Below are 27,021 nucleotides of genomic sequence, written 5' to 3'. Positions count from 1 at the left end.
TCTCAATATCAAAAACCCAACAATCCAATTAAGAAATGGGCAGAAGACCTGAATAGACAGTCTCCCTAAGAAGACATACAGATGGCTACAGGTACATGAAAAGATGCTCAATATCACTAATCACCAGGGAAATGCAAATCAAAACCACAGTAAGATATCACCTCACACCTTTCAGAATGTCTACCATGAAAAAGTCTACAAGTAGCAAATATTGGTGAGGATGTGGAGAAAAGAGAACCTTAGTTCACTGTTGGTGGGAATGTAAATTGGTGTAAGCACTATGGAAAACTGTATGGAGGTTCCTTAAAAAACAAAAAAAAATACAGTTACCATATGATCCTGCAATCCCACTCCTGGGCATATATCTGGAGAAAATTCCAATTTGAAAAGATACGTGCACCCCAATGTTCATAGCAGCACTATTTACAATAGCCAAGACATCAAAGCAACCTAAATGTCCATTGATAGATGAATTTATAAAGAGGATGTGGCGCATGTATGCAATGGAATATTACTCAGCCATAAAAAGAGAATGAAATAATGCCATTTGCATCAACGTGGATGGACGTAGAGATTATCATACTAAGTAAGTCAGACAGGGAAAGACAAATATCATATGGTATCGCTTATTTTTGCAATCTAAAAAAACATGATTCCAATGAACTTATTTCAAAACAGAAATAGGTTCACAGAGATAGAAAACAAAATTATGGTTACCAAAGGGGATAGTGGGGATGAGGGGGACAAATAAATTAGGAGTTTGGGATTAACATACACACACTACTATATATAAAATAGGTAAACAACAAGTACCTACTGTAGAGCACAGGGAACTATACTCAGTATCTTGTAATATCCTATAATGGAAAAGAATCTGAAAAAAAGAATATATATATATATATATATATATATACACATATATATATATGTCACTTTGCTTTGCACTTGAAACTAACACAACATATAAAAGGAAGACAATGGAAGAATGGATTAAAATTTTAAAAACATGATCTACCTATAAAAGACTCACAAAGATACAAAGACAAAATAAGTTGAAATTTAAAGGATGCAAAAAAATATTTCACTGAAATAGCAACCAAAGAGAACAGAAGTAGCTATATTATCAGACAAAATAAACTTTAAGGAAAAAATGTGCAAGAGACAAAAAAGGATATTATATATTGATAAAAGTTCAAATTCATGAAGAAGATATAACAATTCATAAACATATACATATACAACTAACAGCAAGTTCCATGAAGTGAAATTGACAGAACTGAAGGGAGAAATAGACAGTTCTACAATAATAGTTGGACAATGTGATATCCTATTTTCACTAATGGATAGGACAACCAGGCAGGTGATCAGTAAGTAAATAGAAGACTTGAACAACTACAAACCAATCAGACCTAAAAGACATATATAGAACACTCTACTCAACAGCAACAGAATACACATTCTTCTCAAGTATATATGGGTCATTCTCCAATGTATATCTCCATACTTAGTACACAAAAAAAGCCTTACTACATTTTAAAGATTGAAATCATACAAAGTGGGCTTCCCTGATGGCACAGTGGTTAAGAAACCACCTGCCAATGCAGGGGACATGGGTTTGAGCCCTCGTCTGGGACGATCCTACATGCTGCGGAGCAACTAAGCCCGTGAGCCACAACTACTGAGCCCACGTGCGCAACTAGACCTGGTGCTCTGCAACAAGAGAAACCACCACAATGAGAAGGAGCCTGCGCACCACAATGAAGAGTAGCCCCCAAGTGCCGCAACTAGAGAAAGCCCGAATGCAGCAATGAAGACCCAACGCAGCCCAAAATAAATGAATTTATTTTAAAATAAAGAGAAATCAAATAAAGTATCTTTCCAAACACAATGGAATGAAACTAAACTGTACTAATAAAAGGAAAACTCAGAAACTCACAAATATGTGGGAAGTAAACAACACACTCAAGCAACTGATGGATGAAAGGAGAAGTCACAAAGCAATTTTGAAAATATCTTGAGACAAATGAAAATAGAAACATGTCATACCAAAACATATGGGATGCATCAAAAGCAGTGCTAAGAGGTAAATTTATAGGGGCGAATGTTTACTTTGAAAAAGAAGAAAAATATCAATCCTTCTCAAACTCTCCCAAAATATTGAAGAGGAGGAACATGTCCTAATTTATAATTTGGAGTAACTGTTACCCTGATATCAAGGCCAGAAAAAGACACTAAAAGAAGAGAAAAACTACAGACCAAGATCCCTTATGAATATTAATGCAAAATCCTCAATAAAATACTAGCAAACTGAATTCAACAGCTAACATCCTGTTTAATATAATAAAAGAATAGTACACCATAACCAAGTGAGAGTTATTCCTGTAGTGAAAGGATATTTCAGTGTACAAAAAAAAGTAAAAAAAATAAATAAATCAATGTAGTATACCATATTAACGGAATGAAAGGAAAAACCACATGACCATCTCAGGGTACTGGGTTCGGTTCCCGGTCAGGGAACTAAGATCCCACAAGCTGCAGGGCACAGCCAAAACAACAACAACAAAAAATTCCCAGAAGAATGGATAAATAAAATGTGGTATACCTGTGCATGTATACATACATACATACATATATATATGTATATGTGTGTGTGTATATATATATATATATATATATATATACACACACATACACACAATGAAATACTATTCATCCATCAAAAGGAATAAAGTTTTGATACAGGCTACAACATGGATGAACCTGAATAAATTATGCTGCGTGAAATGAGCCAGAAGGAAAAGGACAAATAATGAATGATTCCACTCATATGAAATATCTAGAATTGGCATTATTCATAGAGACAGAAAGCAGATTAGAGGTTACCTGTGGCCAGGTATGCAGGCAATGGGGATTTGTTGCTACATGGGTACAGTTTCTTTTGGGGTAATGAAAATGTTTTGAATTAGTGGTGATGGTCACACAACATTATGAATGTAATACACTTATATATGGTAAAATGGTAAATTTTGCTATGGACTGAATTATGCTATGGTCCCCTGAAAATTTGTATATTGAAGCTGTAACCCCCAATGTGATGGTATCTTGGAAATGGTGTTGGGAAAATTAATAGTCTTGTTCAGGCTTCAGAGACAACAATGGGCCTTTGACTAAACAAAGACCCTGAAAGGGTCCATACCGAACTGCTGAGTCGGTGAAAGCAGGTCTTGAGAACCAACAGATAAAAAAGGGAGTAAGTCACGAAGCTTCCTGGACCTTGGGAATCTGGCCAGTTCCCAGGGATCAGCGAACATTCTGAAACTTAGACTAAAGTATCAAAGCATTTATGCTAATAGCCAGAGCTGCATATTTGCATGTAAGCTGATGACTACCGGCTTGCAGCTTGGCGTGAAAAGCAGGACTCCTTTGAGCGGCACTCTGAAGTCTCACCCGTTGGATGGATGCACCGACCGGGACCTTCCCAATTGGGACTCCAGATTGCTGCTGTTCCAGGGACTTCCCAGCATTGCTTGGATCTGGATGTAGGTGTTTCCCCAGTTGGTGATGTATGCGCTTTTCTCTCTTTCTCTATATGTTGCTTGTTCTGCCAACGTGGTGATGCAAATTCTCCCAGGTTGGTGATGTTGCTTGTTTTTCCCAATTTGGTAATGTATGTACATTTATTTTTCTGTCTATATATATATAACTGGTCCTTACACTGTAACTTACTACTAATATAATAAATTTCCTTATTTCTTGCTTATTGATGTGTGGCGTGGTTATTTTGCCGGTGAATCCTCTGAACCTGAAGTTGAAAGCACGTCTTTCAGCAAAACAAATGGGGCCTTTGGGAGGTTCAGATCATGTAATGATGGTGGGACCTTTAAGGTGGGAAGAGACCAGAGAGCTTAGTTCCTGCCCTTCCTTTGTGCCATGTAAGGACACAGTGAGAAGGCAACTGTCTACAAGCCAGGAAGAGAGCCCTCACCAGGAACCGATTCTGTTAGCACCTTGATCTTGGATTTCCCAGCCTCCAGAACTATGAGGAATACATGTCTGGTGTTTAAGCCTTCCAGCCTAAGCCTATGGGGTTTTGTTATAGCAGCCTGAGCTAAGACTTTTGTGTTTATATATATTTTACCACAATTAAAAAAGAAGAAAGAAACCTCAACTGTATTCCTAAATACAAGCAGCAAAGAGAAAAGTTAAATAACAAAAAACATACCATTTACAATGAAATAAAAATATAAAAATCACCTAGGATTAACCTAAAACTATGACACATTGGCAGGTGGCAGGGACCCCTGCACTCAGTGGTCTTCAGACACTGCACATGCACTCTGCAGGCTGCTTCTCCTAATATGCGTACAGTTCATGTTTTCCAAAAACCTGTCTTAAACTCTGTCTCACTTGCCTCAGTTTTTACATGGGGGGTAATAATGGACTTGGATGAAAAAGCTAATAGTCATTTCTGAGGAATGACAATATGAGTGATTTTTATCTTCTCTTTTGTGTTTTTCTGTACTTCCCAAATTGACTAATATCAGAATACATTTTTCATAATCAGAGAAAAATGACATTGGTTGTTAAATATGTGTAACATATTTAACTTTTCTTTTCTCTGAACTCCCACTTGATCCCTATTCAGGTCTGCATGAATTCGGGGAAGAGCATCCAGGCTCCCCATCATCTGACCTGCATCAAATGTCTCCACCCACACCCTCTCTTCCTGCCCTTCCACCCTTGTCCCTGCTGTCATTCACCTGAGGCCTCCTTCCCTCCAGCAGTCAGTGCCCTGCCCCTTCCTGTGACCACCTCAGTACATGATTTCTGCTCTCTAAATCCCTCCCTTACTGCAGGAGGGGGCAGCGTCTCTCCATCCACTCTCCTCTACTGTGTCCCATAGAAGCCCTCAGCCGGGTTCAGGTGGGCACACAGGAAGGATTTGGAGCAGTAGCTCGGCTCTGACTGCTGGGCGCTGCTGTGAGGCACTGTGCAAGTCCTCAACTCTTGAAACCTCATTTTTCGCACCTACAAAATGTAGAAATGAGTATCAATGTCATAATGTTGCAGGAAAGAAAGTGGGGCGCGAGAGGATGGTCACGTGCCAGGTCTCAGGCAAGTCCCTGGGACGGCCACTGAGTGTGGGTTCTTGGCTTCATGCAGGAAAGAATTCAAAAGCGAGCCACAGTAAAGTGAAAGGTTTATTCAGGAAGAAACACACTCCACAGACAGAGTGTGGGCCATCTCAGAAGGTGAGACGCGCCAGGGTACGGGGTTGTCAGCTTTTATAGGGCTGCGTAATTTCATAGGCTAATAAGTGGGGGGATTATTCCAACTATTTGGGGGAAGGGGCAGGGATTTCCAGGAATTGGGCCACCGTCCACTTTTTGGTCTTTTATGATCTGCCTGGGAACTTTCATGGCACCTATGAGTGTGTCGTTTAGGATGCTCATGTATTACGATGAGTGTATACTGAGACTCAAGGGCTAGTGGAAGTCAGTCGTCCACCATCTTGGACCTAGTTGGTTCTCACCGGTTTCTGTCATGTCCTCAACGGCTGTCATTCTTTTAAAGGCTGTGCCCTGCCCCCCTCCTATCTCATTAAGGATGTGATGACAATAAAACAAAGCAATCTGTGTAACTAGTGAGTATAGTATACCTAGTCTACATTAAACACTCAATAATTTTAAAGCAACTTGAATCAAACACAGATTTTAGATCAGATGAACCCAGGTTCAAGGCCCTGCACAGCTGTTTGTTAGTCATCTATCCCAAAGGTGGTTTCTTAACTTCTTAAATCTCAATTTCCTCACTGAAAAGTGGGTATGATAGGGCATTGACTGTTGTGTGGTGCCGTGCACCAGGCGCTGTGCTGAGCATTTCCATTCTAGGGAGCGCACAGCCAAGGAGGACTTGGACATGTCCCAGGCTTGGCTGCACACCAGAAACACCTGGGCAGGTTTAAAAATCCTCACGCTAGCTCTGCCCTGCCCTGGGGGTTCTGAGCAGAGGGCCTGAGGTGTGGCCTAAGCACGTTTTAAGAGCTTCCCGGAAACCCCAATAAGTACACATCAATGACCTGCTCCCAGAGAATTCTCTCACACTTAATTTGTTGTTGAACATTTTCCTCAGTGACTGTTTGATGTACTGAAGACATAGAGGTGGGGTGGTCTCCAGTCTTGAGACAGGGTATCCCAATTCCCACACACTTCATGTCAGCTCAAAAGGAGTCTGATGGGTGGGCCGGCTCCAGGCTTATCTGTTTACAACTGATAACAAGAAAGAGGACCTTCCCCGGACAGGGCGGGGTGGGGGGGGGGGAGGGGGGAGGGGGAGGGGTGTTGGTCTGCCTGCCCACCAGAGGGCCTCCAGCTGCTCCCTGGCAACCCCTTCCAGCAGGATCTTATTAACTAAGCAAACCTGGGCTCCTCCTAGTGAAATGCAAAACTCTTTGTAAGACCTTTAAGTAAATGAGAGCAAGTGTCAGAGTGTTTTATCACCCCTAAGCCTTCAGCCCATTCCCTCCTCAGAGCTGACTTCAGATCTTAAGTAAACAGCCAGAGATGGGACATTCATCCTATTTCTAGCCTCAATCCAGAGCTAACTTCAGATCCTAAGCAAACAGCCAGAGATGGGACATTCATCCTATTTCTAGCCTCAATCCTGTCTTGCTGGCAAGACATTTCCCTTCCTTTTTCTACAGTTTCCATTTATAAGATGCATATTTTCAAAACCTTATTTGATGTAGGAAATATCGTGATGTCTGAGATTTGCCTTAAAAAACACCAAGAAAAGAAAAGTGTGGAGGAAAATAACACTTAAGATTGGCAAAGGTTCATTGTTGAACCAAATGTTATTGAATCATCATCCTAGCTTTTGTGTATATTTGAAAATACAAAATTTAATAAAAGAAACTGTAGGTTTTACAAACTACTTATAAAACTTTAAATATTGTCAGAAAGGTTTGGATTCAATATCTTCTTATAAACTGAACAATTTTAAAACTTTTTATTCAAAGAAATATAATCCTTTAGCTTATCCATGGTTTTTAGTGTACAACCCACGTCGCTCATAAAGAACTTTCTATTGATTTAAAGTCATATATATACTTATTTTCATATGTAACTAAATTATGGTTTTCGATTTAATAACCCTTAAGTCTAAAAGTATATTTGTCATGACTCCCATTATAGATGCTTCACGAAGGTATGAGGCAACCTCCTCGTGTCTCCTGAGTTTTGCCCACTGAGATCTGCAGGTCCTGGTCCTGGAAGCTCACAGACCCAGCTTTTGGAAGGCTTCATGGCGGCCAGGCTCACCAATTCCCTACTAGTTTATTTAATGGCATCTTTAATTAACCTCCCATTTAAAGGTTTAAAACATTAAATCAGTATCAAAGACTATTTCATCTTTGGAGGAAGCATGCTATTTTTAGAAAGTAGTTTTTATGCAAAAATCAAAGAACAATTTGATCCAGAGTTGCAAGGTGTCCTCTGCAGTGTGATAAAAGGGCCCAGTCCTTATTTTGGCAATTAGAAAAATTGAAAATTAGCAAGACCCAGAAGAGGCCCCCAAACCATTCCCCTCTTGGATACAGAGCAGGCCCCTCATCAGACACTAGCAGGTGGCAGTTACCCCTGTGCTCAGTGGTCTTCAGATACCCGGCACCCTGCAGCCTTCTTGTAATAACTGTGCATTTCATGTTTTTCAAAGATCTAAATGCCGAAAGCTTTGGACTTAAACTCTAAGCCTCACTGAAACATGAGGGGTAATAAGAGTGCCTCCCCCGAGGGGTGCTGTATTAAGTGGGTAATGAATATGATCTATTCACCACTATGCTAGGCACAGAGAAAAGGCCCTGTTTGTGAAAATATTGATGCATCCTCAGAAAGGAGGTATGAAATGACTCTCTTTATCTTCATGCTCCCCACTCAAGGCTTTTGGAACTCAAGTCTGCTGGTTCTGAGGCAGGAGATAGATGGGCCCCAGGCTGAACAGCTGAAGTTTCTTCCCTGTGGACAGAAACTCCATAACAGCAGGAGAGAGAGAGAAGGCTGGGCCCCGCCCAGGTAAGAGATAAAAGACCACAGATTCCTCATTCTCATTCTCAGTCAAGGAGACCTTCCTGACTACACATGTGCAGAAAGGCTCCTTGGGTCAAAAAGGGAGGGGGTGCCGCCCCATAGTAAGTGATGTCAACCTTCCCACAGGCCTCTTCGCTAGAATCCACCTTGGCTAAGAAATGTGCCCACAACTCATGGGAGGACCCTGAGATGTACCAAATACAGACTCAGAACGAGGCAAAGCAAGATGACTGGCCAAAGGAAACCCGGCAGAAATGTCCCATAAAAATGATTCAAACTACCACGAAGGCGTGACTCTCCTCTGAGCCCACCCGTGTGTCTATCCACACATACCCTTTTTCCTCCTAATAAACACTTTACTTGCTTCACTACTTTCCATCTCTACGCGGAAATTCATTTCTACACAGCTGACGGGCCAGGGCCTTGTCACTGGCCACTGGTGGTGGTGGTCTAGTGGCTAGGATTCAGCATGCTCACTGCCGAGGCCTGACTTCAACCTCTGGCCGAACCGAAACCCTGCTTTAAGCTGCTGCAGGCAGAGGCCACCAGAGATCAATTCTGTCCCACACAACTGGTCCCTTCTCTAGTTGGGCTCCTCACCATCCCCCAGTACAAGGAGTGTGCAATATAAAATCTCTATTTTCCTATGAAAGCTTTTTGTTCACGTTGAGGTTTTAAGTTTTTGTTTTTTTCAGGGAGGGAAAGGCTTGTTGCTTTGGTCACTGATGTTTTACATTAGGGGTTGACCGCTCCTGCTGCTATCAGTACAGTAAACACTGTTGGGGAGAGAATCCGGCTGTGTCTCCACCCCACCCTGCCCCCACCCCCAGCGGGGTCTCATTGAGGGGACGATCCCTGAGGCTCACTTTTGGGCCCTGCCTGTCACAGCCTGCCTTTGCCTAAGCGAGTTGCACAGCAGAACTCAGAGACCTCATTGCTGTTTCTCACTGCTGTTTCTCGTGGCCTGGGTAGAGAGTAGGAAATACCTGTGTCTTCTGTACTTATCCATCTTGGCTCCTGAGGCAGTTCTACCAGGACCTGCAGTAAAGACACCTTCAAATACAAAAACTGTCAGACTCAGCTTCCTTGGAGATCCTCAATGTATCCATGAGAGAAGGAGACTTTTATACCAGACGTGTCAGTAGGAAAATGACCCGGAGCCACTCTGTTAGGTAAGAACGGAGATCATCTAGATCTTAGAGCCAAGAGGGGTGTTGAAGAGCCTGAATAAATTGCAATGCATGCACGACGTTCCTTCTCTTAAAGGGGCACATACACTCTTGGTCTCAACATCTTTCTAAGGGATGACAACATTAATCAAAATCTACAAGTTACAAAATGACTGCATAATATTTATTGTACATTAAAAATATACCTACACATTATATACTTATATATTTGTATATGAATGCATTACATCTTATACATATATAAATTTCTGCTCATACTTTTTTATATTTTAAACTTTGATAACTTTCTTTAAATATTCTAGGCTTCTGTTTATGATCAGTTTGGCATTACAGATCATCCACGTGGGAAACAGTAAGAACCATTTTGTTTACAGTCTCAGTTTTTGTTGCATATTTGCTTCTCAATCATGATCAGTCTCATATTTTCAATTAACTTTTTAAGGCTATCAAAGAGAGAAATATAAAGGTAGTAGAGAAGGAATCAACAGTGCTACAGCTCAGAAGCTCCAGCAGAAAACACTCGATTGGACCTTGAATAATTTTAGGGAGGAGAACGACAGCGCGGAGGGCTGGAGGCCGCAGGGTTCATTGCCCTACTCGCGGACTTTCCGAGAGCGTAAGTCGCGATGCTGCCCACAAAGGTCATCTCGGTCAGTGAACTCTGAGTTTATAAAACATTTTACCATCTTCAAATAATGATACCTTATAAAGTAAAAAATATTTTCTAGTGAGGTGCTCTTTTACTCTGAAAAATGTTTTACTATTTTATTGGTAAAACGTTGCGTTCGCTTTTAAACGGGTATTTTTCTGCGGGTCCAGAGCACTGTGATTTTAATGTATTTAAAGCAACTATCCCAACCCAGGATAATAGTGGACCTTTGCTAGTCTTATTGCAGACTCTCAGGCTCCAGACCCCTGGTCCCCAGGGGGTCCGCAGTGGAGGTGGGGGGGGATGGGCAGTGGTGGAATTAAAAAAAAAATTTTTTTTTTGCCTTCTTCACACCCGTGGGTGGTCCCCGCCCGCCCGAGAGGCCAGTCTTTAATCACCATCTTGGGAAGTCACAGCCTAACTTTAACATGTGAAAGGAGGAAAGAAAGAACACCCTACTTGTAGGGGGCAGGGTTTCCCGTCTGTCTTAGGGCTCCGGCTCCTTCCTGACCCGCCGGCACCCCAGGTAGTTCGTGTTTTAATCCTTAAGTTAACAAGCAGGGTTTACCTGAGCAAACACTCTTAGCAGGGAGCCAATTTTATTGCCTCCCGGCGGCGATCTTACTCGGCCCTCCTCGGGCTTCTCAGATGCGGAGGGCCGCGCGCGGAGCTGACGCCCAGGCCTCCCCCACAGGTGCGCCCCCGCGGCCGCGCTGCTGCCGGAACGGCGGCACCTGCGTACTGGGCAGCTTCTGCGTGTGCCCCGCTCACTTCACCGGCCGCTACTGCGAGCACGACCAGAGGCACAGGTAGGCGGAGGGTTGAGCAGGTTACGGGCTGGGCGGGGCGGAGGGGGCGCAGCGGGCGGCGGGGGCGCGCGAGGCGGGGCCGTGGGCGCGCGCGCCCGCGCACTGACGCCGGGCCTGCGCCTCCGCAGCGAATGCGGCGCGCTGGGGCACGGAGCCTGGACCTTCCGCGGCTGCCGCCTCTGCAGGTGTGTCTTTGCGGCCCTGCACTGCCTCCCGCTACAGACACCCGGCCGCTGTGGTAAGAAGACCCGCGTACTGTGCCTACAACCCACACACAGGGGCAGCTGCTCCTTCCTACCCAGAGATCCATAGCGATCTCCCTGTGCCAGACGATCCAGGCATGGGCAACCTGGGTCGATTCATGACTCGGGAAAGTCGTCGTGAATCACTCAGTGTATTACTATTACTGTCATTTAAAAATTTATTCCTAAGCGTCCCATATCCCGATTGCCGAGTGTATACGTGATGTCCAAACAGTGTCCTTAAGCGTCCTTTACAGAGAGCAGAATTCGGGGAGCGCGCAAGCTGGTAAGCAGAGCCCCGCCTGGCAGACAGGTATTTCTCTACACTAAGCCAACACCACCTTCTCACCTGTGAAATGCGAGGGAATGCTGGAGCAGGACGGGAGCAGTCCTGCATGGCCAGGTGCTGCCCTTCAAGGCCAACCCGTCAGTGCTCCCAGGGAAGGAAGGCGCCTGGTAACCACAGCTCAGACCTGCCACATAAAAGCCAGTGCGGTGTGGAGAACACGCAGGGTGAACATGCATTTATGAAGATTCTGAGCAGTTCCCAACTCAATGCAAATGTTTTGCTTGTAAAACTAAGTAAGGAACGTGAACTTCCGAGGTCAGAAAACAAAAAAATGCTCTGCTGCTGAGCCATCGTCTTGGGCAGGGACCAGGGACACAAGTAAAGAAGGCACTCCATTTCCATCGCCCTCTCGCCTTTTCAGTAAGCTCTGGCTGGGACAGCAGTGAGGGGCTCAGTTAATGCAGGCACAGCCCTTCAGCCCTCTTTATAGCCCTGGGTGTGCTCCATGTGAAGCCCTTAGGCCCACTCTCCTGTTCCTCCCTGCACTACAGTCAACCCTGGGCAAATTCCACTATCTAAGGGCACGCATAGTGGTAGCACAAACCTTCATCCCCGCTTCACACCCCCTTGTCCACTGTCAGGACTGCAGGAGAGGGGCAGCACTCTTGGCGGCAGAGCCCTCTTGGTGGGGTTCCCTGGGTGGGGCCCCTAGTGGAGGAACACACTTAATGAATGCTCAGCCTCCCTCCTCTGCAACCTGGATTAGCAGTCTAGTGACACTCTTAGTGAAGGTGCAGCCCTTCAACCCCACGGCTGCTCCCCCTTCTCAGCCAGCTCCGCCTGGTACACGCAGTGTCTGTGGGGGGAGTGTGATTATAGTACAATATCCTTTCCCTCCCTCCCTCTCCTACTGGGCTCTCTGTTTGCTGGGCCTGTGCCCCTGATTCACTAGCTGCTCTTTCAGCGCCCCAGAGAATGGAGGACAAAATTATGTAATAAGCATCAGAACTGCAGATGGTGCCTATGTAGTCCTACAGGTGAAGTCATTTCCCACTTGTCATTGGTGCCCCCAGCAGTGATGTGGGGAAAGGGCTAGCTGTGATCATTTCCAATCTTCTAAGCAAGGACAGCTTGGGTTCAGAAGCAACAGAGCAGGAACTGGGTTCTAGGATGTCTGCTCACATCCTGGGAAACATCCAAGACTGGGACTGCTGTCCGCTAAGGACAGTGACAGCGACTCTGAAAATGTGGCTTCTGCTCATCAAAGTTGAACAAAATAGTGCAGTCATCTTTCAGAGTAATTTGTCAGGTGCAGAAAGGGCAGTTACCTTTTGTACTCTTTGACCCATTGATTCTGCTTCAGGGCAGGTGACAGTGGTGGTGACTGTGTTGACAGTGGTTATGATGACATGAGGATGACGATGATAATTATAGCAGCTGCGCTGATAGATGGTTATGATGATGTGAGAATGGCAATCATCATGATGATAACTGTCTTCATTAGCTCTCAGTATATTTCAGGGACTTTATACACTTAATCCTATTCAATTCTCATAACAAGCCTAGGAAATAGGTATTATCCCTTTTATATTTGAGGAAACTGAAGCTTAGAGCGGTTAACTGCTACAGTTTGTCTTTGTTTATTTTTTCCTTAAGAGATAATCACAGAGGTTAGTTGTTAATGTAGAAACAATATGGTATTTTACAATAACATTTAAATTAGTTTAAAATATAAATTAACATACCATGGCATATTGATATAAACATTGACATAGTGATAATTAATATGTAATTAATATTAATCTGTGAATAAAATTGCTACTGTTCACAGAGTACATAAGCACATCCCTAAACTATGTCCACAGAGTACATAAGCACATCCCTAAACTATGTCCACAGAGTACATAAGCACATCCCTAAACTATGTCAAACACTTTTTTAAAAAATTGAGATATAATTGCATATAACGTTATATTAGTTTCAGGTATACAACACAGTGATTTGATATTTGTATACATTGAGAACTGATAATCACGGCAAATCTAGTTAACCTCCATCACCACACATAGTAATAATCTTTTTTCTTGTGATGAGAACTTTTAAGGTCTACTTTCTTAGTAACTTTCAAATATGCACTACAGTGTTATTAACTATTAGTCACCATGTCATACATTACATCCCCATGACTTATTTATTTTATAACTGAAGGTTTGTACCTTTTGACCCCCTTCACCCATTCGCTCCCCACCTTTGGCAATCACCAATCTGAGTTTGGTTTCTTTCTTTTCTTTTCTTTTTTTTTTTTTAGATTTTACAAAAAGTGAAATCAGAGGTATTTGTCTTTTTTGTCTGACTTGTTTTGCTTAGCATAATGCCTTCAAGGTCCATCTGTGTTGTTGCAAATGGCAAGATTTCCTTTTTTTAATGGCTGAATAATATTCTGTTTTATATACATATATGTATATAGCTCACATTTTCTTTATCTATTCATTCATCAATGGACACTACGGTGCTTCCATGTCTTTTGTTCCATAGCTACTGTAAATAATGTGCAATGAACACAGAGATGCAGATATCTTCTAAAGTTAGTGTTTTCATTTCCTTTGCACAGATACCCAGAAACAGAATTGCTGGATCATATGGTAGTTCTATTTTTAATTTTTTGAGGAACTTCCGTACTGTTTTCCACAGTGGCTGCACAAATTTACATTCCCACCAAAAGTGCACAAGCGTTCAGGGTCTGATTCTTAACCACTTTACCATTCCAGACTCTTCCTATAATTATCAGTATAAATTAAAGATGATATTGTTTTGGAGTTTTTTTTTTTACACTAAAATTTTATTATGGATATAACCAGAACTTTTATTGGCAAAATCACATTTTTTATTGAATTTTTCTCTGAGCCACTGAGTAGATTTGCCCTAAATATATCTTTTTTTAATTGAATGAAAGATTCTTTAAATTCTATAGTGCTTTACAATTTTCAGAAGTTTCACACACATGATTTCGTATAATCCCATAATAACCCTTTTATTTTCCCTACGCCTATATTGCCCTTCCCCACTTTCTTCTCCCCTCTGGTAACCACTAGTTTGTTCTCTATATCTGTGAGTCTGCTTCTTTTTTGTTTTATTCAATAGTTTGTTGTGTTTTTTAGATTCTGCATATAAATAATACCATACAGTATTTGTCTTTCTCTATCTGACATTTCCCTAGGCATAATACCCTCCACGTCCATTCATGTTGCTGAAATGGCAAAATTTCATTCTTTTTATAGCTGAGTAGTATTCCTGTGTGTGTGTGTGTGTGTGTGTGTGTGTGTGTGTGTGTGTGTGTGTATCACATCTTCTTTATCCATTCATCTGTTGGTGGACACTTAGGTTGCTTCCATGCTTTGGCAATTGTAAATAATGCTGCTAATGAACATTGGAGTGCATATATCTTTTTGAATTAGTGTTTTTGTTTTTTTTTGGATGTACACCCAGGAGTGGAATTGCTGGGTCTTATGGTAATTCTAGTTTTAGTTTTTTGAAAAACCTCCATACTATTTTCGACATTGGCTACACCAATTTATATTCCCACCAACAGTGTACAAAGGTTCCCTTTTCTCCACATTCTCAACATTTGTTCTTTGTGTTCTTTTTGATGATAACCATTCTGATAGTTGTGAGATGATATATCATTGTGGTTTGGATTTGCATTTCCCTGATGGTTAGCGATGTTGACCAATTTTTCATGTGCCTGTTGGCCATCTGCATTTCCTCTTTGGAAAAATGTCTACTCAGTTCTTCGGCCCATTTTTTTAAATCTGTTCTTTTGTTTTGTTTTTATGTTGAGTTGTATGAGCTGTTTATATATGTTGGATATTAACCCATTATAGCTCATATCATTTGCAAATATTTTCTCCCATTCAGTAGTTGCCTTTTTGTCAGTGGTTTTCTTTTCTGTAAAAAAGCTTTTAAGTTTAATTAGGTCCCATTTGTTTATTTTTGCTTTTACTTCCTTTGCTTTCGGAGACAAATCCAAAAGAATACTGCTGTGATTTATGTCAAAGAATGTTCTGCCTGTGTTTTCCTCTAGGAGTTTAATTGTATCCATGCTTACGATGTAGGTCTTTAATCCATTTTGAGTTTATTTTTGTGTTTGGTGTTAGGGAGTGTTCTAATTTCATTCTTTTACATGTAGCTGTCCAATTTTCCTAGCACCACTTATTGAAGAGACTGTCTTTTCTCCAATGTATAATCTTGTCTCCTTTGTCATAGATTAATTGACCATAAATGTGTTGGTTTATTTCTGGGCTTTTTAAGAATATTTTTGATAGTGTTATTTAGAATATTGAAAATTTGACCATGTTGTAAATCCAACAGCAGAATAATAGGTAAGTAAATGTTGTAACTCCTTTAATGGAAGATTATGATGACTTTGAAGAGTATATGGAAGATAGAATGGAAAACTGTATTTACAATATATTTCTACTGTGAAAGGACACATATGGATGGGGGATCACAAATAGATAACAACATGCTACAAAACTGTGGTCCTCTGGCTCCTCCAGGGACCCAAAGGCCAAAGGATCTCCAAGGGCTCTCCCTGCTCTGATACTCTATGGGTCCAAGTTTGACAGGCTTTCTTAGTCCCAATATAATATCTTTTCAAGGGCAGGATAACCTGCCCTGTGAGGGTGCAGGGCAGGATAAAATTTATGCAAAATAATCTTGTTTGTTGGTGTGAGCTATTTTATAATTTTTTTCTGTTCCATGACCTAAAATAATGCTTTGTGCATAATAATTCTAAATAAATATTGAATGGATGACCTTTGACCTTTTAGTTCCAAATATAGTGCCAAAGAAGAAACACCATATAAGCTATTACCTACTATTATATTACATTAAAACAATCAGTTTTCAGTGCTCTAAATACAATATGCTTAAGACAGTTTAACTATCATTCTACCATTTTCTTCATTTACATTTGTTAATTTTGCATGTAAAGAGGCAATGTGGCATATAAAAAAAGCATGGGAAATCCCCAAAATACTAGTTCAAACCCCCCAAAATACTTGTTGTAATGTTCATGATCTTTATGAAAGGTTAAATAACTGTGCTTCAGTCTCCACAGCAGCAATATTTACCCCATTGGTTTGTTAAGATGAAAAGGCCCTATACCTGTTTCATATTATACATAAAGTAAAATATTGTTACTTTATTATCATCACCATCAACCGTATTCACATCAATACAATGAGGTTAGAAAAAATGACTTCATAATCTAGCACTTATATGCAAATTTACTGAAATGTGGTTTTTAGGTTGTGAACAATACCCATTATACCATTAACTGATGAGCACTGTTATAATTAGAGTTAAAAAAAAATCAAGAAGAATGACAACCTTGGAGCTAGCAGTCCTTGATTCAGCCCAAGATCTCATTTTACCAAGAGGGTGATTCTTCCTACACACAGCCCAAAGAATTAAATATTTCTTTAGTATCAAGAACCATTATGTTCTAAAATTTAGAGTCTAAGTAATGACACAGTGAAGTAGCAAATTCGAATGTCTTCAGAGATAAACAGGTCATGTAAATGTCAGATGGGGGTCAGGTCAAGCCTCACCTTCAAACCCAATTAAAAAAAAAATACAGTTCTGGCACAAAGCAGTCAGCCAACCAACCAACAAGCAAACGAACAGAGCCAGCCTGTGGGCCTATTGGAAGGATGGCCCTCCTAGGTCCTGGCCCCAGCTGGCTCTCAGCAGTGGGCGTGCTTTCCAGGAGAGAGCAGGCCCTTTGTCAGATCCCTCTGGGACATTCTCCCATGATAGGTGCCGTTTCAGTGGGGGAGCTTCTCTGGGTGTCATCACAGAGAGGAAACCATCTGGCCCTCCAGGGGCATTCAGGGGTATCTTCAAATTGGAAAGTTTGGGGAATGCTGGCTCTGGAACTCATACTGAAACAAGATATTATCCTCATCCAGGTAGCCTCCATTTAAATCCCCACTCAGTGGTGGTGACACAGTGACACATGCTGAGCATTCAGAAATTTGATTTCACTTATATCTTCCTTTACATATATGCCTAAGACTAAAATAATGATAAAAATCTCTTCTATGTCTGCGTAAGTCTAAAAAGAGACCTTTTGGTAAGTGTATAATTAAAATCCCAGGTTATAGTAAATCACCCATCGGTAGCGGAGTTTCCTTTTTGGTATGACATAAAATAAGGACAAGCCATAGAACCATTGGTTTCATAGATTCTAATACACAGTAAATATTAATAAAGCTTATTTTAATTTTTTACTATCAGTATATAGTGGAAGTTCTAATATTTTCTCACTGAGCTCAATGGGTGACCTTGGGCCCCCTGGGAGGGACACTGCATGGTGCTCACAGCCCCAGTTTGGGGACCCCTGCTTGAGGGACGGACTCCGTCTAACCAAATTCACAAAGCCGACTATAACAATGGCCTTTAGGTTCATATACAAGAAAAGACGGCTAACAGGGCCTGAATCCTTCTCTCTGTGTGCAGCCTGTTCCCTTCCACCAGGGGAACATCAGTGAAGCTCAGTACAGGCTGACCCCTTCTTTACCTGTAGCTGATTCTCACGCTGGGACCACCTGTTTTATCATCAGCTTTTCTGGAACCTCCTCTGAGCCCACATGCTAAGGTTCCTGTTTTGTGGGGTTCTAGTACCCTGGAACAACCCTCTCCCATGTGGGGTGGTGTGGGGAATGGTGCCCAGGTCTGGAGTGGGCCTGACCTCGGTCTTGTGCTGAGCGTGGCCTCCTGGACATGCCCACCGTAGTCACCTACGGACAGATGCAGGGCAGGTCCCTGCTGCGGTGGCTCGTCTTCATCATTACTCATTAGTTTCTGACGGTTTATGCTCACCACAGCTTTTCACGTTCAGAAGGCAGTTTCTGGAGGAATCCTAGAGGACAGTGCTTGGAGGGTTTGTCGGGGGAAGAGAAGGCTGGCTTCTGCCTTTAAAGCCTTAAAGGTCCCTTTAAGTTGGCCCTTTCCTCATCGGCATGCTTCCCTGCCCAGCTGACCCCACATCCAGCCCAGACTTGCTTGTGAGAATGTTTAGTGGAGTTTGTGCCCCTGCCTGCGGCCATGCCTGTGGGGCTTGTCAGCTTCACAGGGTAGCCACTCACCACCGGTGACTTTGGCCTTGACCCTTGCCCCGTCTCACTACCCCAGAGATTCCCACTCAACACCTTTGGGCTGGGGTCCTAGCTATATAGAAAGCCAGACGCACGGAGCCTTGGGGCTCAGAGTGAGACCTGCAGTGGAGGAGCCACACTGCCTCAGCAGGGTGATGAGCACTGCGGGTGGGGCATCGTCCCCAGTGCTCTGCAGCTGCGCCTTGTAACTTCCTCTGTGGGGATATCCGCCGTTGCTGTAGGGATGGGTGCTTTTCTCTTCAATAAGTGGTCCCTAGTCAGAGAAATAGAGTCAGAGCTAATGGGGGAAAAGTTGGACCTTCTTTGCAACAGATGGGTGCAAGCTATTTTATGTTATTTTATTTTAAATCAGATCCACTTACCTGCATTGCTAAATGACAGGTGTGGAACTCTGAAGGATCACCTTGGCCAGCTCATGTGCCAGATGAGAAGGGCTCAAGGGCTGTTTCTCTGCGAGCCTTAAAAACAGCAAACTGATTCTCCTTCAGCTCTCCAGGTTACACAAAAATTCCTGTTTCCAGCCGCAGCGCGAGGAAGGTACAAGCTAAAGGGAAGCATGTCTTCCTGGCTGCGCCGCGTTCCCCACATTGGGCTTCTTTCCGCGCTCCGCGCTGCCCTCCTCGTGGCCGGGAAGCCGCGGCTCAGGCTCCGCGGCTGATGCAGAGCCCGCCGGGCAAGGCCTAGAGAGGAGGCCCAGCGAGAAAAGGGCTTTACCGGAGCAGGTGCAGACATCTCTGCTTCACTCTCTTAAAGCAAGCCTGCCACAGCATGTCTCATACACTCTCGGGATTTTTTTCCAGACCTGAAAGACTTTCTCGCCTCACACTCTAATGGACCAAGAACGCAGCTCACGGGGAATGTTCTCCTCCTCCTGCCCTGCTTCCTCCTGAAATCCGTCCTCAGCGAAGGGGGAGGCCGCTGACGGGACCGCAGTTCCACCCGGCGGAACCCGAACCGCGCCTGGCCTCCCAGCGTGGCCGAGCGAGGCGGCGCTGCGTGGGGAAGCCGGGCTCGCTTGTCCCCTTGTATTGTCTATATTGTAGGTAATAGATTGGTTTCATTTCTTATCACGTGGAGCATTAGATGCATATTTGTATTGTTTAATAAACATTTGCATGAAAGAGCCTTTCTTGCTTTCCTGGGTATACGATTTAGAAGCGCAGGAGTAGACGCTAGAGGCTGGGGCCCCTTCAGCCCAATCTCTGATGATTTCAGAGTAGACCAAACATGTGGCCCCTCCCAGATAACAGCTCCCCATTGAGCACTGCTTGAGCCCCACACATAGCTGCGGCAACACTTCACATCAGTTATTTGTTCATTCAGTCTCCCCACTAGTTTCTAAGTCCTGGGGGGCAGGGACGGTGCCACATGTGTGTCCCCAGCACTGCTATGCTGTGAGTCTGCCAAGAAGATGCCTAAAAGTGCTCCATAGACAGAGAAAGGAAGGCAAAAAGGGGGAGGGAGCCAGGGCTGGAGGCAAGCGGCTGGGCACCCCGTCTCCTTTTCTCCAGCTTCCTCTACTAATGGCTCAGCTGTGACACCCTTTTCGGGACAGTTAACACTTCTTGAGATTATCACCAACGTTTCTGTAAAAAAGAGCCCTTAAAGTGGACCAAGCAGCCTGTCTTCCCGCCAATCACACAGTACTTGGGAGCCTGGCGTTTCTCAGCTGGATCTGTCAAATATATTAGCTCTCTATTGATTAAACACAGCCCTGTTTGGACAGACACCATAACTAGAAATCAGAGGAGTGAAAACAAGAAGAATATTGTAAATTATTCAGGCAAACTAATCAATAAGAATAAAATATGAGAGAGACAAGGACTCTGGGATAGACAACACAGCCTGAATTAAAGTAATTGGTCAAAATATTGATATTTTATAAACCTTATAGAATTTCCTTTAAAATATTCAAAGCTGAATTCAATGGGAAGGCCATCACGGATTTATTGTGCATGTGATATAAAGCTACATATACTGGGGTGCTATTGTGGGCAGAAGAGTGTCTTTCAATCAACATTGAAACCTCCCTGCCCGGACAGGGTGGTCCCAATGCACGATACATACAGGTGACTAGAGAGTTCTCAGTGTAAGCACTGAAATGGGAAATCTGCTGAACTAAATGGGGTGCTACTTTACAGCTCTGCAGAGTGAGAGTGAGCTCACACACACACACACACACACACACACACACACGCACGCACACCAATGCTGCAAATATCTTCTGAAGCCCACCATAAGCTGGGGTTGGTGGCTCCGCCCTTCAAGCTTGAGTGGGAGAGAGAAGTGAAAAAATGCAAAGGTCGGTGACTACAGAAGTCCCCCAGGATGCTGGGGGGCACGGGAGCCAGGCAGGCTGAGAAAGGCCCCCTGCACATGAAGCTGCACACTTTAGAGTGTTCACTTTGAATGCACTCAAATAGGTGACATTTCCATGGAGTTTTTCAGCTTTTTAAACCCACTTTAGTTCATAAGCCTATGCAATACAGTTATTTTTAAAATCTGTATTGTAAATTAGTTTATTGGCATTTTCAAACTTTTCCACCATTGGCTATGAAAATATGAATTTGATGTAATATTCAAATAAGAGTTAAAGAAAAAGAAGGTAGAATTCAGTAAAGGGTTGACTGGGACTCTGGTTCAGGAGAAAATAATTATTAAAGTTTTGAAACATAAGTATTTCTAGGTAAGAATGACTTCTGATAGCAAAGTGGTCTTTACATGGTTCCAAGTACATTCTGAGCAGTACCATCTGTTGCAGCTTAATTTTATGGAAATAAACAAGTGATGAACTTTGCAAATTTAACCTGAGAACCTGATGAATATGTTTATATTATGTGTACAATGTTTATAAAATGCGCATCTTCTACACTTTTATACCAATATGAAGCGTGCTCAAAAAGCATAGGCAGACAAAAGGATACATTGTCTCATTTTCAGCAGCTCCACTTCAGGAAATTGAACTAAGAAGGCTGCTCCACACTTGAGAGTCTACAATTGTGGTAAAAAGGAAAACCAAGACATGTTCATTTTTAGTATGAATATCCAGGATATAAACACTCATTTACATTTTAAATAGAAAATTGGAAACCAGGATTATGGATTTACATAACATTTACATTTTAAATGGAAAATGAGGAACCAGGATTATGGATTCTCCTAATAATAATCAGAATAATTCCTAATTTTAAGCAAAAAAACCCAGATTAACCATTTTCTCTATCCATTTATCCATCCACCTAACTAACTAACCCGTTAAGAAACCGTGACCTACTTAGCTCTGAAAAGATCAGAAATTGTGAAAAGTGAGCTGCCACCTTCTTCTGTAGTGCATGGAGAGTTTGAGGGTAAAAGGTATTTTCCCTGTAAATGGCACCCCAGTTGTTCAGAGAGATCATTAAAAAGTAGAAACTTCCCTGGAGACAAAAGATGATCCTGGGCTCCTGGTTGGAAGCTTCACATAAATGTGTCATGTATCTTATCTGTCTCCTGCTGTTGAGGAGGGTAGATAGAGACAGGCTTCCTGGGCCATTATCTCAGAGCTGCCCCCCCAGAGAAGAGCTTTCTCACACCCTGGTTTGGCTCACTCTGACAGAGAGCTAGGGGTCCCTCCTTTGGAGGAAGCAATAACAAGCTCTCTCCAATTCTGGATTGTTTATAGAAGCCACTCTTTCTTTTCCAGCTTTTGTTCTCACTCGGTCTACCCTGGCATATCCTAGAAAACTAGGATCTGCCACCACGTGACCATGTGTGTTCTCACTAGGGACCCACACAGGGACGCTGAGAGAAGGAACAGGGAAGGCCACAAGGATTTATACTAGTCACATGATTTCAATTCCCTGACTGTTCAGAACTTTCAACCCACCTCTGTGTCAGAGCCAAAGCAAGTGCCTTTTGCTGGGGAGGGGCCCACTTGCAGCTGTCGGCCACAGCACAATTGCCCCCCATCTAGCCTGGAAGCAACTGACTTTTCTTGGCTGGGAGCATCGAAAAGCAGCCTCTGAATGCATTTCCAATTTCTTCTGTCTGCAAAAGCCACTCTGGCACGTGTAGCTTTATGTCACACAGGCAGTAGGTCCCGTGACAGACCTTTCTATTAAATTCAGCTTTAAATAGCTAAAATTGAGCTCTGTAAGCTTTATAGGCACAGCCTTTTCTCATTTCACCTGGACTGTCTGCTACTGGGAGAGGAAAATGAGGGGCTGTGTTTCTTCCAGTTACAACTGTTAGGCACTCTGCTGATTTCCTGACCAGCAACTGGACCCCTGCGGGACCCCAACTAGACACAATGGAAGTCTGTAGCCACAGAGATGGCTGAGTCTCCAGCAGTTGGACACTGCCAAGCTGAGCGAGGGCGCTGTGCTTCAAATGTCTGCAGCACTTCCAGTGAGGTTGATATAATGACATGCAAGTAAACGTTTAATACCCAGCTCTCCAGAAAAAAATTATATATACATCAGTTTACTATAAGTAATGTGGTTTACTATACATAAAGCATATACAGCACAGAATGTGCAAATAATAATAGTATGTATAATGCTCTATGTTGTAAATTCCATGTAGCAATAAGCTTTTGTTGATTTTTACCAAAATCTACATCTGTACGCAACCTATGGTTGTGATTCAACCATGATTTGACAAACGGTGCTGCATCCTGCCAACAGAAATAATCAATAAACAGTCTATAATAGGAATAGAAGAGAGTTTTATTTGAGCCAAACTGAAGACTATAGCCCAGGAGACAGCCTCTCAGATAACTCTGAGGAACTGCTCCAGAGAAGCATGGTTTTCAGCACAGTTTTATATCTTTTCGGAACAAAGAACATCAAACAAGTCAGTGATATATTCATTCAAGGTTTCAAAAAAAAGAAAGAGAAACAACAGATCAGCATGTACACAGTGAGTCAGCATCGCCTTGGCCCCTGAGAAGGGAGCCTTATCATCAAAGGAGTACAAGCATTGGCATCAAGGGAAGCATTTAATCTTTATTTTATTTATCTTTTTAACACTTTATTTTTTCTTCCACTTTTATTGAGATATAATTGACATACAGCACTGTATACGTTTAAGGAGTACAGCATAGTGATCTGATTTATATACAGCATGAAGTGATTATCACAATAAGTTTAATGAACATCAGCTCACATAGATGCAAAATGAAATAAAAATTCTTTTTCTTGTGGAGAACTCTTAGGATTTACTCTCTTAACAACTTTCATATATAACATACAGCAGCATGAATTATATTTATCATGCTGTACATTACATCCCTAGTACTTATTTATCTTACACCTGGAAGTTTGTGCCTTTTGACTGCCTTCATCCAATTGCCCCTTCCTCCAACCTCTGCCTCTGGGAGCCACAAATCTGATCTCTTTTTATATGAGTGAGTTTGTTTGTTTGTTTTTCTTTCTTCTTTTTTTAAATTTATTTTCTTTTTGGCTGCATTGGGTCTTTGTTGCTGTGTGCAGGCTCTCTCTAGTTGCGGCGAGCAGGGGCTACGCTTCATTGCGGTTCATGGGCTTCTCATTGCGGTGGCTTCTCTTGTTGCGGAGCACGGGCTCCAGGCGTGTGGACTTCAGTAGTTGTGGCTCGCGGGCTCTAGAGCGCAGGCTCAGCAGTTGTGGCACACGGGCTTAGTTGCTCTGCGGCATGTGGGATCATCCCGGACCAGAGACTGAACCCGGGTCCCCTGCATTGGCAGGCCGATTCTTAACCACTGAGCACCAGGGAAGTCCCCGTTTTTTTTTCAAGTATAATTGATCTACAACATTATGTTAGTTCCTGCTACACAACATAGCGATCTGATATTTGTAACATTCCAAATTGATCACCAAGGTAAGTCTGGTTACAATATGTCACCATACGAAGATATTACATAGTGATTGATTGTATTCCCCGCAATGTACATTTCATACCCATGACTCATTTACTTTGCAACTGGAAGTTTGTACTTCTTTTCTTTTCTTTTTTTTTAATAAATTTATTTATTTATTTTTATTTTTGGCTGTGTTAGGTCTTTTCTTTTTTTTTTTTTACATTTTTATTGGAGTATAATTGCTTTATAATGGTGTGTTAGTTTCTGCTTTATAACAAAGTGAATCAGCTATACATATACATATATCCCCATATCTCCTCCCTCTTGCGTCTCCCTCCCTCCCACCCTACCTATCCCACCCCTCTAGGTGGTCACAAAGAACCGAGCTGATCTCCCTGACCTATGCAGCTGCTTCCCACTAGCTGTCTGTTTTACATATGGTAATATATATAAGTCCATGCCACTCTCTCCCTTAATCCCACCTTACCCTTCCCACTCCCTGTGTCCTCAAGTCCATTCTCTACGTCTGCATCTTTATTCCTGTCCTGCCCCTAGGTTCTTCATAAGCATTTTTTTCCCTTTTTATAGATTCCATATATAGGTGTTAGCATGTGGTATTTGGTTTTCTCTTTCTGACTTACTTCACTCTGTATGACAGACTCTAGGTCCATCCTCCTCACTACAAATAACTCAATTTCGTTTCTTTTATGGCTGAGTAATATTCCATTGTATATATGAGCCACATCTTTATCCATTCATCTGTCGATGGACACTTAGGTTGCTTCCATGTCCTGGCTATTGTAAATAGAGCTGCAATGAATATTGTGGTACATGACTCTTTTTGGATTATGGTTTTCTCAGAGTATATGCCCAGTAGTGTGATTGCTGGGTCGTATGGTAGTTCTATTTTTAGTTTTTTAAGGAACCTACATACTGTTCTCCATAGTGGCTATACCAGTTTACATTCCTAGCAACGGTGCAAGAGTGTTCCCTTTTCTCCACACCCTCTCCAGCATTTACTGTTTGTAGATTTTTTGATGATGGCCATTCTGACTGGTGTGAGGTGATACCTCATTGTAGTTTTGATTTGCATTTCGCTAACGATTAGTGATGTTGAGCATTCTTTCGTGTGTTTGTTGGCAGTCTGTATATCTTCTTTGGAGAAATGGCTATTTAGGTCTTCTACCCATTTTTGGATTGGGTTGTTTATTTTTTTGATATTGAGCTGAATGAGCTGCTTGTAAATTTTGGAGATTAATCCTTTGTCAGTTGCTTCATATGCAAATATTTTCTCCCATTCTGAGGGTTGTCTTTTGGTCTTGTTTATGGTTTCCTTTGCTGTGCAAAAGCTTTTAAGTTTCATTAGGTCTCATTTGTTTATTTTTGTTTTTATTTCCATTTCTCTAGGAGGTGGGTCAAAAAGGATCTTGTGTGATTTATGTCATAGAGTGTTCTGCCTATGTTTTACTCTAAGAGTTTGATAGTTTCTGGCCTTACATTTAGGTCTTTAATCCATTTTGAGCTTATTTTTGTGTATGGTGTTAGGGAGTGATCTAATCTCATACTTTTACATGTAGCTGTCCAGTTTTCCCAGCACCACTATTGAAGAGGCTGTCTTTTTTCCATTGTATATTCTTACTTCCTTTATCAAAAATAAGGTGACCATATGTGTGTGTGTTTATCTCTCAACTTTCTATCCTGTTCCATTGATCTATACTTCTGTTTCTGTGCCAGTACCATACTCTCTTGATTACTGTAGCTTTGTAATACAGTCTGAAGTCCAGGAGCGTGATTCATTCAGCTCCATTTTTCTTTCCCAAGATTGCTTTGGCTATTCAGGGTCTTTTGTGTTTCCATACAAATTGTGAAATTTTTTATTCTAGTTCTGTGAAAAATACCATTGGTAGTTTGATAGGGATTACATTGAATCTGTAGATTGCTTTCGGTAGTAGAGTCATTTTCACAATATTGATTCTTCCAATCCAAGAACATGGTATATCTCTCCATCAGTTTGTATAGTCTTTAATTTCTTTCATTAATGTCTTATAGTTTTCTGCATATAGGTCTTTTATCACCGTAGGTAGGTTTATTCCTAGGTATTTATTCTTTTTGTTGCAGTGGTAAATGGGAGTGTTTCCTTAATTTCACTTTCAGATTTTTCATCATTAATGTATAGGAATGCAAGAGATTTCTGTGCATTAATTTTGTATCCTGCTCCTTTACAAAATTCATTGATTACCTCTAGTAGTTTTCTGTTAGTGTCTTTAAGATTCTCTGTTTATAATATGTCATCTGCAAACAGTGACAGCTTTACTTCTCTTTTCCGATTTGGATTCCTTTTGTTTCTTTTTCTTCTCTGATTGCAGTGGGTAAAACTTCCAAAACTATGTTGAATGAGAGTGATGAGAGTGGGCAACCTTGTTTTGTTCCTGATCTTAGTGGAAATGGTTTCAGAGTTTCACCAATGAGAACGATGCTGGCTGTGGGTTTGTCGTATATGGCTTTTATTATGTTGAGGTAAGTTCCCTCTATGCCTACTCTCTGGAGGATTTTTATCATAAATGGGAGTTGAATTTTGTCAAAAGCTTTTTCTGCATCTTTTGAGATGATCATATGGTTTTTCTCCTTCATTTTGTTAATATGGTGTATCACATTGATTGATTTGCATATATTGAAGAATCCTTGCATTCCTGGAATAAACCTCACTTGATCATGGTGTATGATCCTTTTAATGTGCTGTTGGATTCTGTTTGCTAGTA

The 27,021-nt window shown here is 42.1% G+C and overlaps 1 protein-coding gene across 1 annotated transcript; it reads left to right on the top strand.

Annotated features, from left to right (window-relative positions):
- Positions 1–9,559: 9,559 nt before the first annotated feature.
- Positions 9,560–19,561, top strand: CFC1 (cryptic, EGF-CFC family member 1; the record flags this gene model as incomplete). The annotated part of the gene is made up of 5 exons (XM_004326298.4): positions 9,560–9,626; positions 9,717–9,890; positions 10,618–10,732; positions 10,861–10,970; positions 19,245–19,561. Coding segments are annotated over 5 exons (588 nt in total), but the record flags the coding sequence as incomplete, so codon positions are not given.
- Positions 19,562–27,021: the final 7,460 nt, after the last annotated feature.

The sequence above is a fragment of the Tursiops truncatus genome, chromosome 7 (assembly GCF_011762595.2).
Source record: "Tursiops truncatus isolate mTurTru1 chromosome 7, mTurTru1.mat.Y, whole genome shotgun sequence".
NCBI classification, from domain to species: domain Eukaryota; kingdom Metazoa; phylum Chordata; class Mammalia; order Artiodactyla; family Delphinidae; genus Tursiops; species Tursiops truncatus.
The sequence above is the reverse complement of the archived record's forward strand: the minus strand, read 5'-3'. Positions and strand labels throughout refer to the sequence as shown.